Raw genomic sequence first — 19,524 nt, 5'->3', positions numbered from 1 at the left:
AATAAATAAATAAAAGAGCTAAAATATAACAAGCGAAGAAAAAAAAACATCGTGCGTGTGTGTGTATGAGAGAGAGACACTGTCGCGTTATACCTTTAACGGCGGAGCTTAAGTGACCCCCTAATTTTTCTATAACGATATGATATAACACGAATCTCATTTTATGAACACAGCCAGTTGCACAAAGCACAAACACTTCGCAGTAATGTGAGTTGACTTTTCAAATTTCTTTTCGTTTCAGCCGAGTTCTTCCTCCCCAGAGTTCCTCGAAGCTTCCAATGTCAGCGCTTTCATATGAGATTACGGCTTCAAATGTTTACTTTCTGACAGAGAGAATAAACAAGAAATCGACATATTTAAAAATTCCAGTGAATTTCAGGTAGCTGTGAATTAGCGATCCATCGGGTGACTCGAAAAAACACAAAAGTGAAGCGCACGCTTCGTTATTTTATCGGCCGCGCTGGCAGGTATAAAACCTGAGCTGCGCGCTCTGGACGTGGACCGGTCGAAACGGGCTGTACGTGAGCATGTTACAACACACTAGTGGGATGTCATCTTTTCTTGCTTTTCTAGACGCCGCGGGTTTGGCAGCCGCTTGCTTTTGCAGCGTGAAACACGCACCTCGGGCGCACTAGACAACCGTATTGCTCTCTGCACCAAGCACTACCATTTCGTACGACTGTAAAAATTAGTTTCGGTAATCATGCCCGTGTCTTAAATCAAATACACAATGGTTAATGTAACCTACGTACAAAATGTTTCAAAGAACGTATTTGCACAATAGCATTCGTTACACATGCATTGCTCTTCTCCTGTGTCCTCCATCGCAGCATAAGTTTATCCTTCAAGTTCACAAGGCTCCATAGCGCGCAAAACAATTAACCTTGCTGTTTTAGGTGGTAGCACATTCTGTGAGCTAGCTCCCAGTCAGAGGGACGTGCAGTAATGCTTTACATGATGCAAGTGACCCTTGTAAAGCCGATTAGGACTGCAAACGAACGGTCACATACACGCGTATACCTTGATTCCGTGCGCGTCTATGACGGTGCGCTGGCTGCAGAAGGGCACGCAACAACATGCTGGCATCATTCCGAATAGAGCTTGGAGCTAACAGCGACTGCAATCTGAGAAATGAAGCAATCGCTTGTGAGCATATTAATGCACCTTTCGGTGCATGCACGGGTTCTACGAAGGCGCACGTTGACAGCGTACACTCGATGGGAGGCACGGGCGGACTGAGCAAAACATGGCCGCCGCGCACAGTTTCTGTTTATTTCACTAGATGGCGCTAACTTTTGTAAAGCCTCTATTACGTGTAGCAATTTTGGAATGTTTTTCTATTTTATTCTGAATACCTCGAGGTGAAATAAACAGTGTTTATGTGTTCAAGATGCTCTGTGAAATCGCCAATTTTTTTAAGTGACCATAATTTTCTCCATGTGTTTATGGTTCTGAAAATATATTACTTCGAGGGTTTCTGGTTAAAAGTAACAATAAAAGTAAAAAAAAAAAAGTGTTTACGAGGATTGCTTTCCCACAGGGCATACATTGTGAAATGACTCGTTTGAGCCTTCAAATTAGGCGCCAAAGGCGCAAAATGCGTTTTTTTATGGTTGACTAGCTCTCTCTAGTGTTCAAAATCGCAACCAATGCAATTGACGACCGTAACTCGTCTTTCGAGATGGCAGCACCGCAATCTCGGGCCGGGCGAGTGTAATTCTTCACGGGCGATTTTAGTACGATCTGCCATGACGAGTGCTGCTCGGGGTTGGCGGTTAAGGGAAAGTAGCACTCTGAGTTGACTGATTTCATCTAATACGGTTCACTCATGTCGTAATTAGTTTTCTCTCAGCTAATTTCTTTTTGCTTTATTTATGTTTTAAGTGTGTAGTTGACCGTTCCATTCCTGAAGTAGCGTGAAGGCTTGGGAATCCGAACCATAAATACATCAAGAACTCCGATCAGCAACGCGCGTTTCCCAACATGACCAGCTGAACAGGAAACTCAGCTTGTTCTTTGCCAAATCTGCTGTACTTTAACCCACGTGATCGATCGTATTCAAGTTTGTGAGCTATTATAAGTTTTATAAGGAATTAGTATTAAAGGAAGTAAGGCGGCGGATTCCTATTTTCTGAAAGTAAAGAAATATACACGAACACATCACTGAATGAATCGTATTTTTCATGCATTGGTAGCAAGTATTATTAAAGCGCCCAGATATAGACCAGAATCGTACAGAGTATCACAACGTGCGCGAAAGTCACAAAAATGTGGTGTGCTTTCTGAAACTGAACATTTTACCAAATGGTAGTGCCTTGTTTCATGCCTTTTCAGAAAGTTCAAATTGTGCATACGTCAGGAATGAAATTACTGGCAGAAATACATCGCACTTACAATGTAGATGTCGCCGTAAGTTCTGACGATTCTATTTGAACAAGTAATAGTGCTGAATTGTTCGAAAGGGACGCGCCCAAGAGAGAGCGGATCAAAGTTTTCATTGGTGTAGGTCTCTGGTTTATTGCACGAACCAATCAGATGTTTATTCGTTTTCTTTCGAGAGTCGTAGGCATGCGGCCTTATTGCGAATCTAGCGCGCGAATCACTAGTGTATTCTTTGCTTTTTCATGCTCCTTGTTGATAGACATGGCGTTGTCGTGACGCTGGGACTAACTCGACACGGCCTTTGCTTGGTAGCGTGCAGAGACTTCGGGTTGAGGAAGGATTAAAGCTCCGAAATGGGTAAAACGAAAACAAGCGGGTTTAATGGCACTTTGAGAAGACCTATTTACATGACGAAAAAGGTAGAAACACCTAAACGGCAAGAGTTAAGAGTTCATACCGAAAAAGAATCTGGATGAGCCGTTTACTCAGGGCTCAGAGCATCATTTCATGCTCTGCATCGTCCTTAAATCCCCTTATGTCCAGCCTCTCTCTGAAGATGCTGACGAATCAATTCCAGGGCAAATCCCTAAGATATCGGCAACCAATCAAACACATAACCGCACTGATGGCCTGATGCACTGACTGGTTCAGTATTGCGTCATCGGGCCTAGTCACTTGTCGTGTAGAGCGTTGGAACGGCGAGGAGGTAAACTATTTCCTGCGGTCACTGGCAGCGGCCTCTCCTTAATCCCCACCGTAATCCCCAGGCTCCTTTGTTCTCCCGAACGTCCGCAGAAGGGTCACTCCGATGGTCCCTCGCTGACAATGGGTGCCCCTCGACGGGAAAGGTCAACAGTCGAACGAAGCGTGGGAAAACACATCGGGTTGTTTCTCACGGGACGGCGTTTCTTTTCATTTTTCTTGAAGTGCACCTCGTCAGACGGAACGTCGCCAACTTGGCAGTTGTACGGTTACAACAGCCTTATTTCCTTTGTTGCGGCAGACGATTCGGATTCCAGCCATGCGCTTGTATTTCTACAATGTTCCCGGGTAAGCTAGTTACTGTCCGCGTTTTTGTCCAGATGTTTCCAAGCCGCTTTTAAATTGAACGCTGACTAGTGAAACGGGCATTCTTTGTTCGAAGACCGCCGAGCACGATTGTTGCTATCGGCGCCGCCGAATCGCTTAGTTCTTCTGCGGGCGCAAGTTAGAACAATAAAAAGTTTATTCTAGTGAAGTTCAAGCCTCCAGATTTCTTACCAACAGCGTTGTAACCACTACGTGACAATATTTCATATGAGGGAGTAAATTAAACATTGCTAACGCTTTGCGACGTGGCACTGAGTATCACAGCTCTCTGACCCTAGCAAATAGGTCTATCTATTCTTTCAATATAGTCAATTAATTCTTACGTGTTCAAATTTGGAGGCCCAACATTTCAGATGTCTTTTATAACTTGGAACATATGCCATGTCACGAGCAGTTAACACATTAAGATGCTGTTTAAAATTTACGGCTGTCGCGTTCAAACTCAAGCATGCAGGAAATAGTAGAAATATGCGTGAGAAATAGTCGATGTGTTACGTGCATACTGCTTCGATCTCATCAGAACCCTAGCCTCTCCTCAAAGCGCGGTGTGGTGGCACATTGGTTAAAACGGTCTGGTGTTTTACAACAGAGTGCTGGTTTGAACCTGTGCTGTGACCAGTAATTTGTACGCAGCAAGGGTAAAACTCTACAGTTAATTGTAGAGCCTGTGCACGTCAGTAAGACATTTTCAGTTTAAACAAGTCCCTATCGTATGCCCGACACTCCTCACGCGACCTTTTCAGCACAAGATTTATTTATTTATAGGAAGGGAAAGGCGCAGTAACTGTCTCACTTGTTTTCTGTGGACACCGCAACCGCGCCGTAAGGGAAGGGAGGAAGGTGGGAGTGAAAGTGGAAAGAGAGAAAGAGGAGCCGTAGTGGAGGGCTACGGAGTAATTTCGAGCCCCCGAGGATCTTTAACGTGCGCTGACATCGCACAGAACACGGACGCCTCTTCGTTTCGCCCCCATCGAAACGCAGCCGCCGAGGTCGGGTTCGAACCCGGGTACTCCGGCACAGTAGTCGGGCGTCTTACCACTGCACCACCCCGGCGGGGCTTCAGCACAAGAACAATACGCGTTTAATATGAAAAATACCATGCCAGCCTACCTGCCTTGTATATATGCTCATATAAATGGGAGTATCCCTTTACAGCGTTCATGACAGAAATAATTTACAGCTATCAAACGTCCTATTATTTGATGATTGCTTCGCATAGCCGAATCAAATAAAACATAAATGTCAAAATGAGACTATTTTTTCTCGACTATGGAGTGATCATATATACATATTACATTGGTAGAAATGGTGCATAGGTGCATAGAATATGAGCGGATATAATTACGACATGCTTTTGGTAATGCAGCCCCGTTACCACAAACACAGGGCTATTTCTACAACATCACACTTGCTTCAGCATACAGCATATATTTTCAGCATATAGCTATTCAACATTCTCTGTCCTCACGAGACATCCTTTGCGACATTTGTCACTAATTATTCAGCAGGTGGTTCAGTGCCTACACCAGTTAAGGCCACAGTCATACCGAGGTTCTGTCGGCTGTACACATTGGTGCGATATGAACGAATGTTCTGCAGGATGCCGCCGATGTAGGACAATGGCTTCCATGACTTCGTATTCACTCACGTTCTTGTTACGGCACCAGTGGCGTTGGCATCGACCAGCGTGGTTGTGGTTGGCCAGTCAGTGAAGAGCATTAGTTCGATCGCTGCGTTTCGGTTCGCACGGCTGCTCTGTACGGCGAAGGCGACGGTCACAACAATTGAGAGAAGGAATATCGCCCCCACGATGACTAGGCCTAAGCGGACTGCCCTGGTCCAGTCGTCGTCTGTATTCGCCCACTCAGCGGGTGCGCACTCGACAAGACGCGTTCTGAGCTTCATTGCTGACTGCTCTCCTCCTGGTGCGTGGTCTTGCGGGCTTGACGGGAGGGCGTCCACGCCGCTTCTCATTGGTCCAGGACCATCAGACGCCTGTGGTCGCTGGCGGCGAAATACCTTGCCAGGACTTGCAGTAGGGCGTGGAGGGGTAGCTACCATTGCGTTGTTTTTCATAGCTGTAAAAGAAAGATCACGCAGTCTTCTTCTTCTTCTTCTCCCTCGTTATAATGGCACATACCCAGAGCGGGGGATTGACCAGAATTCGTTGTAGGTGGCATAATATACCTGATAATGTCGATTTGACTGTATGATAGATAACCTAATAAATAGGAGTTAGTGTTGCTGAAATAATGTGAAATTTTGACGCAGTCGCTGGGAGGTAACGAGCGCTGTGTTCTTCTTTTCGCTATCACCGCGCTATAGCCATGCTCTAGAAAGTTTATTCTTTCTTGTCTTCTTTAGCATGGCTTGAATCAAGGTGGGCTAAGTGACTAAGTTCATATCTTTCGGCCCTGTAGACATTAATCACAAATACAAATCATATACTACGAACAGTATTGAACGAAATCAACAAATATACGAAAAATATAAATACAACTGACGAAACACCAGCAATTGACCTGCATTTCCTATATCTCTAGGAGGCAAGAAGGAGCCTTTAAAAGAGGTGGAAAAAACAGCGCATCAAAAAAAGCTCAAAAAGCCTATAGCGGAAGTAACCAAAGAAGAAGAAAAGTATACATCGGGGCTAGCCAAGGCTAAATGGTATCGATTATGTGACTCACTCCAGGTCAATATGGAGCCTCCTAACAAGCCTCATTGGCCCAAACAAAAGCAAGGGAGAGCGGAGAGCGAACCGGGTTAGAACCGTACGTACCTTCCACAGAAGCGAAAAGGGACTTACAGAAGACCTAGCACGACAATGCATTCACGTGGGCGAAAAGAGCACGTAAATGGTTGAATATGAGGGAGAGCGAATGACGATATCGGATGAGGAATAACAATCGGGGAAGTGCAGCAATTATCAAAATGAGAATGTGCGGGAGCCCTGGGAGAGACAGATTCACGGTCAAGATGCTGGACAACTTTGACGTAGCCTCACTAACAAGCCTAACACGTTTCTTCCGCAAATGCTGCTCCGAATGGGAAGCCCCCCCCCCCCCCCCCCCTCCCCCTCCCCCTGGCCTGGAAAAGAGCATTTTATACCAAAGCATGGAAAACTGTGTTTCTCCCTGTGCAATTTCTCGCTTAGACAACATGACATCCAATGAGGCCGAAACTGCTATGTAACAATTAATTTGGCTCGCTCAATAGATTGAAGAGTGATTTGCACAGTCGAGCGCGATAACCTAAAATATTAGTTATATGAAGGCAGGTGTGGAAACCCTGGTACAAAAACAGTATTTTGGTTCACTGAAACTTATGAGTTTCACACCGAAGCAGTTTATGTGCCTTTTCGGGGGAAGTAGGCGCGGGCATGCAAGGGTAACTACCCTGCGAACGGTAGAGTAGGTTTATGTAACAGTATCTTACTAGATCACGTATTTAGACTCACTAGGACATTAAAAGAAAAAACGGCCGAGACAGTACATAGAAAAGACAATCAATGCTTTAGAAAACGAGTCTGCGTTTTTGCTTACCGAAATATGCTTAAAAGGACCTCTCGTGCACTGTTTCTGCTGCCAAAATGCAATTGCGGTTGCAGAATGACCGGAATAAGCAAGCGTCCCTTTAACTTCTTAGTGTGTGGTTTGTCTGATGCCCTGATTCTTATCTCAACCCTGGATGTTACCGCCGCGGTAAACCTGGCGAGCACTGCACCTGGTCCGGTGGTAACACGGAGGAGCAGTTTCCCGACGGTTGCCCACGGTGGAGATGTGAGCAGGGATTCACTCGCTACACGCACTACGTGTAGTGGCAATCTGTAATAAAAGCCGATCCGATTGGGCATCTGTACTCCAGGTCGGCGTGGTTGAAAGACACCAAAATAAAGCTCTTGTAACGATTGATATATGGTTGATTGTTGTCTTATACATCATACTATAGTAAGTTGAAGAAACACATTTTGGCATGAGGGTCTTTCGTAAACACCATTATTGTTCTGCTCAGTAATTTACGAGGAATGAAGCGCCTATTACCAATTAGGAGTGGCCAGCATAGTGCTTTTTTCAGTATAAATTTCTCCTCTTGCGATAAGAAGGCCACTTTTCGGACGAACATGCATTTTCAGAGGTAGGTTTCGCGGGCTGTTGTTTCGCATGTCATAAAGCCAGTTTTGCTGCACGACCAGGTACGTTTCACATGCGGAGATAATTCTGGAAAAGAAAAAAAAAGTGTTCCACTTGGGCCACACCTTACAGTTTCTCAAAAGCGATTTTTCTGCAACGAAATGTGTTTTTCTTCGTTTGAGTTGTGTGAGGTGAAGGAGTCTAGGCATTTTCTCTGTAAAACGCACCAAAAAGAAGTTCTATAAAGCCACTTCACATTATTTTGGCATGCTGCACTAACCTTCGAGAACCGGCACTCATTAGCTGCTGTCTATAAAAGCGCTTTTCCAGGGTTTAAATAAAGAACAGAAAAAAAGCCGCGCTGTTATTTGTGAAGTCGACTTCTGCAATTTGAGGCAGCCATGCTTGCCTTCTTTATAACAGTTCAAATGAAAGGACTGGCCAACGCACACATGTCACTCGTGATCTTTTTTAGAGTAAGACATGAGTTGCCTGGTTGAAGCAGCCATGTCTTTTCCGCTTCGAAATCTGAGACGATGCGCTAGCCTTACAGATGAAAACTGCGCAAGGCTCACTCAAGAAAACTTCTACTTCTGACGGCACCTCTCACCGCAACCAAACTTATTCACTGCTTTTCAGGAATTAATGAAATAGATAAAAAGCTCAGATCCCATTAATTCCAATGCCTAACTCGTCTCGGGTATTGCACGGCGTTTGAACCTATCAGCGTTAAAGCACAAGTTTGCGCAAAGCTCGCAGGGCACAACGAAATTCTTTGATTGGCTACATAGTCATAATGTTACAGACCTTGACATTATTCAATTACCACTTCGAAGTGTTTCCTGAGAAAGAAACAGTCATGTTGAAAGAAAAACCTTCTTGCGGAAAAAAAAGTACTCATGACGAAATATGATCGCTGCCTTTTCGATGATAAGCTGGCTCATTTCCTTGAAGACGAGATATGTCGGTGCTGTAGTCTGGTTGCAGAACCAGCACAGTGAGGGGAAAGATTAGCGCTCCCTAGCGGAAGACTTCACTGTGCAGTTAGGCATTCTAGTTCCTTAGAATACGGAATTAGGATCACCCAACCCTATATCTATTTTTTACTGTGACTATAGTGAACGCTAGCGGCCCTGCACCTCAACCACTATGGAAGCCCAAGGCGTGGCAGTGATAAAAAACGTTGGATCTGACTTTTTCACTGTTTTACCAGTTGAGTTTTGTGGTTCTCCAGTTTCGTTTCCATCGATGTTTTGCGCAATTTGGCATGAAGTGAAAATCCAGTAACGCACTATTTCATTTCAGATCGGAAACATCGGTAAGCTGAATTTATAGCAGTAGGGTGAGTTTGGTGATGTAAAGAATGTGGTAATAGTCACAGACATAACCTGCTTTCGCTGTGAATAATCGCCCATTTCATGATGGTGCGTCTATGTTCTTAGCAATGTTGCTTAGCCTGGTTTGTCACTTTCAGCCTGTACCACACAAAAACGCAAGCTGTGTCTTGGAATGGGGATCCCAGAGGGTGATTTCCAGGTCTAAGGTGCGAAATCGTCTTGCCTTACTATGAAAACCTCGAAATGTTCAAAGAATGTAATTCGATTGGAATGGAGCCCGGACCGACTAATGACTTTTCTTTGGCCTCATCAATTGAGGCAACTCGAGCATTGCGGAAGGACTCGCATTACCTTATGCCTCTGCAGCTAATGACAGTTTACCGATGTGCTCTGGAATCTCGGCAAACAAGTGCTGAGGAAGGCAACATATCATACATTTAAAACTGCCCCGCCGGGGTGGCGCAGTGGTTACGGCGCTCGACTACTGTTCCCAAGGACGCGGGATCGAATCCCGGCCTCGGCGGCCGCTTTTCGATGGAGGCGAAAGGCAAGGCGCCCGTGTGCTGTGCGATGTCAGTGCACGTTAAAGAACCCCAGGTGGCCGAAATTTCCGGAGTCCTCCACTACGGCGTCTCTCATAGCCTCAGTCGCTTTGGGACGTTAAACCCCACAAACCAAACCAACATTTAAAACTCTTCCGTGCGACGTCCCTAGCAAAATCATCTGGAGAAAAGTAATTTTTTAAGTATAAAGTGGTCGCTGCGGTAAAGCGCAGTGACCCATTTCCAATGCACGAATGTTCGCCAAAAACGAATGCATTTAATGAGATTTAAAAGATTTCTCACACCACAAATGCCATTTCCTCCATGATAGATTGATTTCATATCTGCGCTCGACCACTTTTCCAAAAAAACCACGATCGAATGCCGCCCCTTATATTAGTGTCCGTGTACGCTCGGCCAAGAAGCACAGTACTTAATTTTGGATGGGTTAAGCATATTCGCCATTCATCCCTGGAATCGCGATACTAATCGGTGGAGATTTAACGCTCCGCACACTGCATGGGGACATGATTATGATTCTAAAAGGGGTGATCAAGTTCATACTGCCTTCACAGAAATGGAATTCGCACTGCTAAATCATCCAGGAGTCGCAACACTACCTGTAACACAAACACGCTCACCAGACTTGACGTGGTGGAAGGGCCCTGGTGCACCACAATGGCAGGCGGAATTAGGTGCGTGGGTAGTTACCATGTCCCCATTAGTATTGTTCTTGATTTGGGACATATGAAGAACATTCGAAAGAAAGCTTCTGTAACACATTGGGATGGTGTACGGCAGGATACTCGAACTCATTCAGTTAGCCCAAATACTCTTATTACCACCCTTCAAACGGTACTCAAGGATCACACAATTACAACTACAGTGAACGAAGATCAGCAAACTCCCGACCTGCACCTACTAAAATTTTGGGCACGCCGAAAACGGGCAGAGATACAGACTGGTCGGCATACTGAAGACGTGCAAAGAAAAACTGAGGTAAACAGAGTGACGGCACAGGCACGCCGATATGACACTAAGCTGACACATAGGAGATGGGATGAATGGTGCAGTTGTTTGGGCTCAGGAACGACCAACAAGGCCCTCTGAAGGATTGTCCATGGCATGGAAAAGAGGCGGCAGGTTAAAGACCATGCGGAAAGTATTAGACTCGCATTACAGCTAACACTAGAGGAGTTTGCAGATCAGGCTGCTGCCCTTGTCTTCCCGAGCCATGCACATTATCCGGCGCCTTCACCCATAGTGGATACGGTTGATAAAACAGGAATAACATCACCATTTACCAAATTGGAGTTATTGGCTGCTATAGAAGAAGCGAATGGTAAAACTGCGCCTGGACATGACGATATTCCTTAGGAAGTCTTCAAGAATTTAGAAGAGAATTTAGAAGGAGCCACAGTTGAAAGCTTTTTGGATGTGGTAAATGAGGTATGGCATGGAGGAGGCATTCCACTCGGCTGGAAACACTCGGTGGTGGTCCCAATACCAAAGGCTGGGAAACCTCCCACAAGCCTGGAATCTTTGCTGCCTATCTCGCTAATACCCACAATTTACAATATCGATGAAGAGATGACAGCCACCCGCCTGTCATGGTTGTTGGAAAGTAATACAAAATACCATGCTCGACAAATTGGGTTACGAACAAACCTTGGCGCAGAAAATGGACTGGCTATGCTCTCTGAAGAAGTCATACACGTGTCGCCTTATAGCCACCTAGTGCGCACTGTAGTGGCTACCGACGTGGCGAAGGCATACGACAACGTGTTGCATGCCAATATTCTTAGCAACATGGAATGTATGGGCATTCCCTTGCAGGTCATAAAAGCAGTACATAATCTGCGTAAGAACAGGACGTTTTCTATCCGGATAAACGGAAGACAAATTGGCAATTACACCTCGAACGGAGGCGTGCCGCAAGGGTCAGAGTTAGCACCTTTGCTATTTAATGTCGCAGTGATTCCATTGGCGTGGAAATTAGCTGAAATACCAGAAGTGCGGTTCTTGATATACGCAGATGATGCCACGATTTGGTCTGTTCATAAACAACTTGAGAGACGGAATCGGTATCTGCAAGAGGATTTAAATACCATAGATGAGTACGTCCAAGATGCAGGTCTGGAATTGCCACCTCAAAAGTCTAGTTACACTCATGTACCAAACAAGAATGGAAAAAAACGATTGGCAACGCAGAGTCACCCTTAAGATTGGAAATCAGGCATTGGAAGAGGGGGACGAGTTGAGTGTTCTTGGCCTAGAAATTCACTAATCCGCCAAAGGAACACAAGGGCTTCATAAGGTGAAAAAAATAGCTGCGACTTCCTTAAACGTGATAAAACGCATTTCGTCTAGGGTAGGAGGAGCTCGAGCGGACATGACAAGACCTCTTGTACAATCGGTGTTACAGCCGAGGGTACTATACCAGGCCCAATTCCAAAGACTCACAAGGCGGCAGTGGGCGAAATTAGAAACAATAAATAGAAATGCAATGCGCACTATCACGGCCTTACCGAAACTTACCCCTATCCCTATTCTCCAATAGTTTGCACAGATAAATACGTTGATAGAATTAATTAAACGAGAGGCAACAAGCGATATGAAGCGAAAGTACGTTATGCCCATAGCATCCACATCCTTGTACAGGGAAGTGGCAGTTCAAACTCCACCAATGGCTGACCCCCCTCCGTGGGAATTCACGACTAATACGACAAACAAGACCACTCGGCTTCATTGCAAAGGAAAGCTGACATTTCGACCTCTGGTTGACGCACTTCCAGTTACCTGCATTGCATATACGGACGCATCAACTATAGAAAATGGCGGTAGAACAGCAGCTACTAGTTCAACACACAGTGAACTAAAGGTACATAAAGAATATGTTTCAGAATACCCGGACCCGCTTGTGATGGGACTCTATGCAATCCACGATGCTATGGAGGCCATAAATCAAATGGATTCCATAAGAGAAGCCCACATCTATACAGACTCCTTAGCCGCCATAAAACAACTGAAGAAAGTGACAAAGACGCTATGTGTAACCCATGAAATCCACGCACTCAAAAAAACAAAGATACGCATCCAGATACATTGGACACAAGACGATGCTGAGAACGCTGAGCAGAGAAAAGTTGACCCCCTCACACACGAGTTCAAAACACTAAAACGCCCCCCACCAGGCTCCCTTTTGATGCCCGCTCCGCTTCCCATCTTAGCATCCTCTTTAAGAAAAAGTACACGTGCCCTCATTTTCCCGTGTACATTCCCACGCCCTCATAACTGAACGAGATTGGAGGAGGTTTTTTTTATAAGGATAAGAGCTGGGCGGCCCTTACCCTGTCGGTAACGTGCCAATGGGAATCTCAACCAGACATAGGACCAACCACATGCCCGAAGTGTTCCACACCAGCTGCAGAAGTGGATGTTCGCCACCTGCTGTGGACTTATGCAGGGACAAGGGCATCAAGGACACAGATTCTGCGCGAACCACAACAAGGAAAGAGGAATTCTGTAAATGGCTCACCGACAACGATAAGAGCGGGAGCCTGCTCCGGTTCCTTACGGAAAATAATTTACATGAGTTCCTATAATATGCCTTATGGCAAACTTGCGTAGAAAAAAAAAAAAGAATGCCGGCCGCAGCGGCAGAGGCGAAAAGGAAGGCGCGCACGTGCTATGCGATGTCAGTGGACGTTAAAGGACCTCAGGTGATTGAAACGTCCGCAGTCCTTCAGTATGGCGTCTCTGCTAGCCCGAGTTTTTTTGGACGGTCAACGCCATAAACCAAACCATTACACCTGGGAGCCTCAGCAGTCGTATGACTGAGGCATGTACAGACCTCTGCTGATGTAGGCCTTAGAGAAGCTGCCAGCTTGTCTTTAGGGCAACATTGTATGCAGTCAACAAGCAATGCTGACGACACCACGAGTAATTACCACAAAATAGGGGGAACTACACCCACTGGCGACAGTACATTTGCGGTATGAACGGGGGGCTCGTAAGAGATGGACACAAGTGATGAGTTGTTGGTGGTCACTCTACCGGAAGTGAAGCTCAAGTCAACCGAATAAAAATTACATGTGTGATGTCCGAAATGGGCACTTACCAGATTCATGCCCTTGATGAATATGTTGTTCCGATGCCACCAGCCCTCACAGGCTTACAGATATGATCCTTCTGCCGTTCTGAAACAAAGGCGACATCAAATAATATTAATTTCTGAATGTTCGTCCTTTTTGTCGGCTTTTGTTTCACAGCATTGGTATTGCAGGTTTCAATAAGTTTTTCACAACATAATTACGTCGGACAAAGATGTTTTACTAATGCTACAGACATTTTAGACTACCTATTGGCCCGCTCACAGATATTATTTGAAAGCGAGCTGAAAAAGACCTATACTTCGCACCCAAATTCTGGTCCATTCTGCAGGAAGAACGCGTATATTCATATTCGCTGCGGTAATGATGATGTCCATAAAGTCGTATCGTAACCAGCAAATGGAGTAGTGGGGTAAACATAAATCACCAGACGTGCACCTGTTTATTTTATAAAGGTGATTCAGCAATAACTGCAACATTATTTACACCAATCATGCGGGTAGCATGGTAGGAGAAAAAGCGAGCGTTGGAAAGATCGCAAATTAAGGCCGTCAGATCCAAAGCGCATCGAAATTGAATGACAACGCCGTCCACTTTATAAACGCCTCTAATTCTGGGAACAGCACTCTTATTGGCACCGACATTCTGGTTGACTCCACTTTTATTCTCTGTAGACTTTGAAATTGTGTTTTTTTTTAACATTCAAAAGTAAGCTGCAATGTATAAGTAAACACATAATTAATTTGGGATGTTAATAATTTAGAATCCTGGATTATGCTTATGATAACGCCAATGTCGTCTGGATGGCCGTTTTAACCTAAGCCCAAGTGATGGAGGAAAGATCTAGCACGGCCTGCGTAAGAAAGTTGAGAAGTAACCTGAGGTCCACAACCCTGTTAATAAGCAACTCCTTTCGCTAAGCTCACAGCACGCTACGTCGGTTATGAAAAAAAAAAAGCAACAAATTGTCCAAGGGGGAAGCACTTATCTAAAGAATAACGTTTACAGAAATTAATTGTATATAACCAAGGTAGAATTTCAGCCAGTTTAGTAGTCAGCTCTTTAAAACATCCCGCCCAAAACATTTTAATTTTTTGCTTTCAAGGATTCTTACTTTAGTTTTTACATACATAATTCAAAATAAAATCGCAGGTATTGACGTAATTGCGTTCCCGGCCTTGTTCGCCTTTGTTTTTCTAAATGCGTCCTAAAAGCGATTAGTAAATGTGAGCGAATACCGAATATTGCCTCTCAAATCAAATAGTGAACAGAATCAACCAAAAAAAGTTGAATATCGAATATCGAATAGTACCAAATTTATTCAAATGCGTCCTGAAGTGCTTATATGTTATAACGTACACGTTCTGATCCAAAAAAGCAGCTGCTTCGTGTTATCTGGCAACAGCTTTTCTCGCCTAGACGTGACAGTGCTGCCATTCATTTGGTACTGCTTCTAATGATCGATTTAATGGAGTGTGATGTAGGCCCAATATTGATGAAGCATATTTTAACTGGGCATAAAAATGATTTGCATTGTTACATTTTAATGAAGACCATGCGAGAAAAAAATTACGTTTAAGGTATTTATTTGCTTTGGATGTGATGGACTCTAAGTGTGGTTTTCCAGACGATGTGTTAGTTATGTCACACCAAGGTAGAGGTATATTTGCTCTTAATGAAAAAAAAAAAAGCAGTCCGTAGACAGAACTCAGAGCAGAGACGAGGCACCCACAACGACTTGTCTAACAGCAGTGCTTTATTGGAAGAGACAGCCTCTCAACCAAGGTAGCAGAGCACGCGCTGCTCAGTCATTCAAAAAGTACATTCTACAGATAAGTCGTGCTCTAGCGACGTAGCGATAAGAAGCGTAGTTCCTTCTGCACGAGGGAGATGGAAGGTGTGATGTTTAAATCATCGACTTGCATACTAATAGGAAACGCTCCGAGCATTACCGGCTCTACCTTTTCTCTTGCCTATGCCAACAACACTCGATCGCATTAAAAAAACAGCGGGTAGCATCCGCATTAGCGGCAATGTCGAGGCCAGTTAGCTTCGTCAGTAGGGGTAAAAAAATTGTGGTGCTGTCTCAGTCTTTGATTAATACACCGGCCTCTTTGGCCGATGTATGCTTTTTCCGAGGTCGACGGAATCTTGTATATCACACTTGTGTCACACGTGACGCAGCGGTTTTCATATTGCGTCGAGTCCTGTCACGTGCGACACGCGCGCACAGTCTTTAAAGCTTGCAAGGAGCAGAAAAAACATTGGCGCCCTGTCTTCCGGCGACTTTTTGATGATACGGCACACTTTACGCACATAAGGCATCATTTCCATTTTGTTTCTTTCAACTGTCGTTGGGACAGTCCTTTGAATGTCCCTAACCTTGAACTCTTGCAGCAACATTTTTGCTAACGGCCTCAAATGCGGTTTCTGAAAACTGTCCGCTTCCAGACGTTCAGATTGGTTATCGAAGCTTGCCTTCATGCTGTGGTGGTAATTCGGGACTACGAGGTTCATTATCCAAGAGCGCTGCAAATGTATCAGTTCAATGGATAACTTGTTGCTTTGGCTCAGAAAGGTTTACGTACGTACTGTGCTCCTATATATTCCCCAAATTTGTTATCGAAGCTTGCCTTCATGCTGTGGTGGTAACTCTTTTTTAATTCGTAGCACTCCCTGTCTTGACAATTCTTGAGTGAACCGAGGAGAATGGCAATAAGAAATTCTTAGTTCTAGGCATGAGGCATCAGGAAATGATGAGCGCAAACAGTAGACTGTCCACGGAGAAGAAACAAGGAACAATGGAACGTCTATTGTTTGCACTCATCAGTTCCTTAGGAAATCATGAAACAACTAGGCCCAACCGAAATGTTAATGAAGCATTAGCAAACATCCTTTCTCACGAAATGTTATTTCAAATTCTAAAAATCCAATCGAGTGGTTTGTTGCTAGTTCGTAAGTAAAACAAAGGGTACTCAAGCAAGCTTTAAAAGCTGTCAAAACCTGGATACAACCACATGGAATGAGTCACTTGGGGAAAGATTTAAAAGAATAAACATCATCAACATATCTCAACATTCCGCACACATGACTGTCAAGTGAAAAACCTTGTAAAGACTTGTAAAACTGCTAAAATTATCTGGCCCAATAATACGCTACGCTGCGCTAGCCGCAATAAAAATTCATTTTTTTCTGTATGTGCGCAGCATCCTTAAAATCAACTACAGTGGAAGAAAGATAAATTGTTAACAATCCAAGAAACGCGTCCACAGATACATCACATGAATTTTGAAAAGCAACTTGGCCATGCCGTTCAATCAGCTCGCCCACAGCAACCAATAGTTCGCCATGAAAGACGTTGCTGTAAAACAAGCGTTCAGTGTCAATGGAAAACGCTCCAGGAATGCTGTTGCTTCAACCACTGCAGGTGCGCTCCCAACCGACTAAGGGTCGTGAACAGTAATTCATTGCAGATGCATGGTGGAAGAAACGTTAGAGAAATACCGCATGGAGGAGTGGGAATATAATAAGTTACCACAACTCATCCGTACAAAAATTCAAGAAGTAAAATACTCAAACTGGTGGCAAGGTAGGAGGACTCCTCAAAGCTGGTAAAACAAAGAAAATAAACAGGAAATCGAGTGAAGGCGGTTGGCTTCCAGCGAATATCGATAAGCTAAGATAGCGCACCTCTGCCAAGAAGATACAGGCAGAAAATGGGAATCCTATCGGTAAAAGAAACTGGAAGTGCGGATACTGGGGCAGAGTAAAATAAAACAGCACACTGATTGCTAGATGTCTGGAGTTTGCGACTCAACTAAAGAGATGGCAAAGAAATTCTGAACCGTTATAAGCTGCCTGTGTAAGAGAAATCATAGGGAGTAGAAACAGATTCAGCACGGCGAGGGAAAATGTCTAGATGTTGATGACGCCATAGGATATATTACATCAATCATTGCTGAATAATTTGGCACGATGATGAAGTAATGTCCCGCAGTAAGGAAACAGTATCGGACAGCATAAAGAAAACAGACTTACAAATGACAATTTTTAAGTGGAAGAAGACGGCGACAAATATTCCTGTGTGTACAGCCATGAGGATGGACGAAATTACATTTAAGCAAATTAATTGGCTTAGTCCAAGAAGCAAGCACACGTTGTTAAATGCGTTGAAAACAGTCACAACAAATAAAGAGATTTGTGACAGCTGGCGATGCGTAGGATGAATTTATTCTATAAAGGAAAAAGAGATAGGAAGAACATTAAATAACTTAGAGCGATCACGATAACGTCAGTTACGTACAGGCTGGCCATACAGGCAGTGAAGCTAAAAATACAGGCATGGATAGAAAGTAATAATGTAATGGGCGAACAGCAGAATGTTCTCAGGAGTGGTAGGCGTCTAGATGATAGCATTTTTGTAAACATTTGTGTGGCACTTTGGACCAGTAAAGTGCGATAAGGCGAAAGCCTTTGTTTGAAAATTCGCTGATTCCTGCTTTTACTGCGTCTGCTTCTATAGGCTGTGTGGTGCGGCGTTCGAGGAAGCGCCAAATGGAAGGTATGACGCGATCGCGTAAGCTACCAGCCAACATGTAAAGCCCCGCTTTAACCAAGCCGAATGAGCGTGTCTACGTGGCCTAGGGATAACGTGAATGTAAGGGTCTTGGCAGGCTGATTCTGACATCATCCTCCCATGGGAAAGGAGAGGCCCGAGTTGGCAGCGTCTGTCAAATGGTAGTGCCGTGTGATTGGTCGGGACTTCTATGACGTCATCCCCAAATCAGCCAATCAGAGCGCCGCAAAAGCGTGACACTTTTGCTGACGACAACGATGAGCCATTAAAGGCTTTCGCCTTAATAACCCAGTGCATATAATTATTATGCGAAAGCGTTTGACTGCGTAGATCACAGCAGATTGTGGCAAGCTCTCCAAGAGATGGGAGTTCCAATTCACCTCATCTGTCTCCTCAGGAACCTTTATGAAGGGCAAGAGGCCACAGTCAGAACTGGGCATGGTCTTACTGATTGGTTTCCGATTGAGAAAGGGGTGAGGCAAGGCTGCATACTGTCGCCCTGCCTATTTAACCTATATGCAGAGTGCATCATGAGGAAGGCCGGTCTGGACGAGTCATCAGCTGGAGTGAAGATTGCTGGAAAACGTATCAACAACCTTAGATATGCGGATGATACCACTTTAATGGCAGAAAGTGAAGTGGAACTCAAGAGACTACTGATGCGCGTACAAGAAGAGAGTGAGAAGTTTGGGCTTAAACTGAACATTAAAAAGACGAAGATCATGGCGTCTTGCCCTATCAAGTCCTGGAGCATCAATGGACAAGAAGTGGAAGCTGTGACAGATTTTCTGTTCTTGGGCGCCAAGATTACCTCGGAAGGAGACTGCAGCCATGAAATTAGGAGACGCCTGCTTCTGGGAAAGAGAGCAATGGTTAGCCTTGACCACCTAGTAAAGAGCAGAGACATTAGTCTGCCAACCAAGATCCGTATAACCCGTGCTATGGTCTTTCCAGTTGTGATGTATGGATGCGAGAGTTGGACTGTGAAAAAGGCTGACCGCCGAAGAATTGACGCGTTTGAATTGTGGTGCTGGCGAAGACTCTTAAGAGTTCCTTGGACTGCCAGAAGATCAAATCAGTCGATATTGTCGACCATAAACCCTGACTGCTCATTGGAGGGTCAAATTCTAAAGTTAAAGCTCAGCTACTTTGGTCATCTGATGAGAAGAGAGGAGTCGCTGGAGAAAGATTTGATGTTGGGAAAGGTTGAGGGTCGCCGGAGAAGGGGTAGGCAGCGAACGCGATGGTTAGATGGCATTCTCGAGGCATTGCAGATGAAGCTATGTGATGTTAAGAAGATAGTGAGAGACCGGAAAGCGTGGCGTGACATGGTCCATAGGGTCACGAAGAGTCGGA

General features: G+C 44.7%; 1 protein-coding gene across 1 annotated transcript in view; it reads left to right on the top strand.

The window, feature by feature from the left end:
• The first annotated feature begins 5,281 nt into the window (after positions 1–5,281).
• LOC146189443 (uncharacterized) overlaps positions 5,282–19,524 on the top strand; it is a 42,790-nt gene continuing 28,547 nt past the window's right edge. The window contains exon 1 of the mRNA XM_084605269.1: positions 5,282–5,396. Within this exon, the coding sequence (XP_084461395.1) occupies positions 5,282–5,396 (115 nt within the window). The remainder of the gene's footprint in view (positions 5,397–19,524) is intronic.

The sequence above is a fragment of the Amblyomma maculatum genome, chromosome 5 (assembly GCF_055883805.1).
Source record: "Amblyomma maculatum isolate TAMU_Amacu chromosome 5, ASM5588380v1, whole genome shotgun sequence".
Classification (NCBI taxonomy): Eukaryota; Metazoa; Arthropoda; class Arachnida; order Ixodida; family Ixodidae; genus Amblyomma; species Amblyomma maculatum.
Note: the sequence above shows the minus strand (reverse complement) of the source record. Positions and strands in the feature narration are given on the sequence as shown.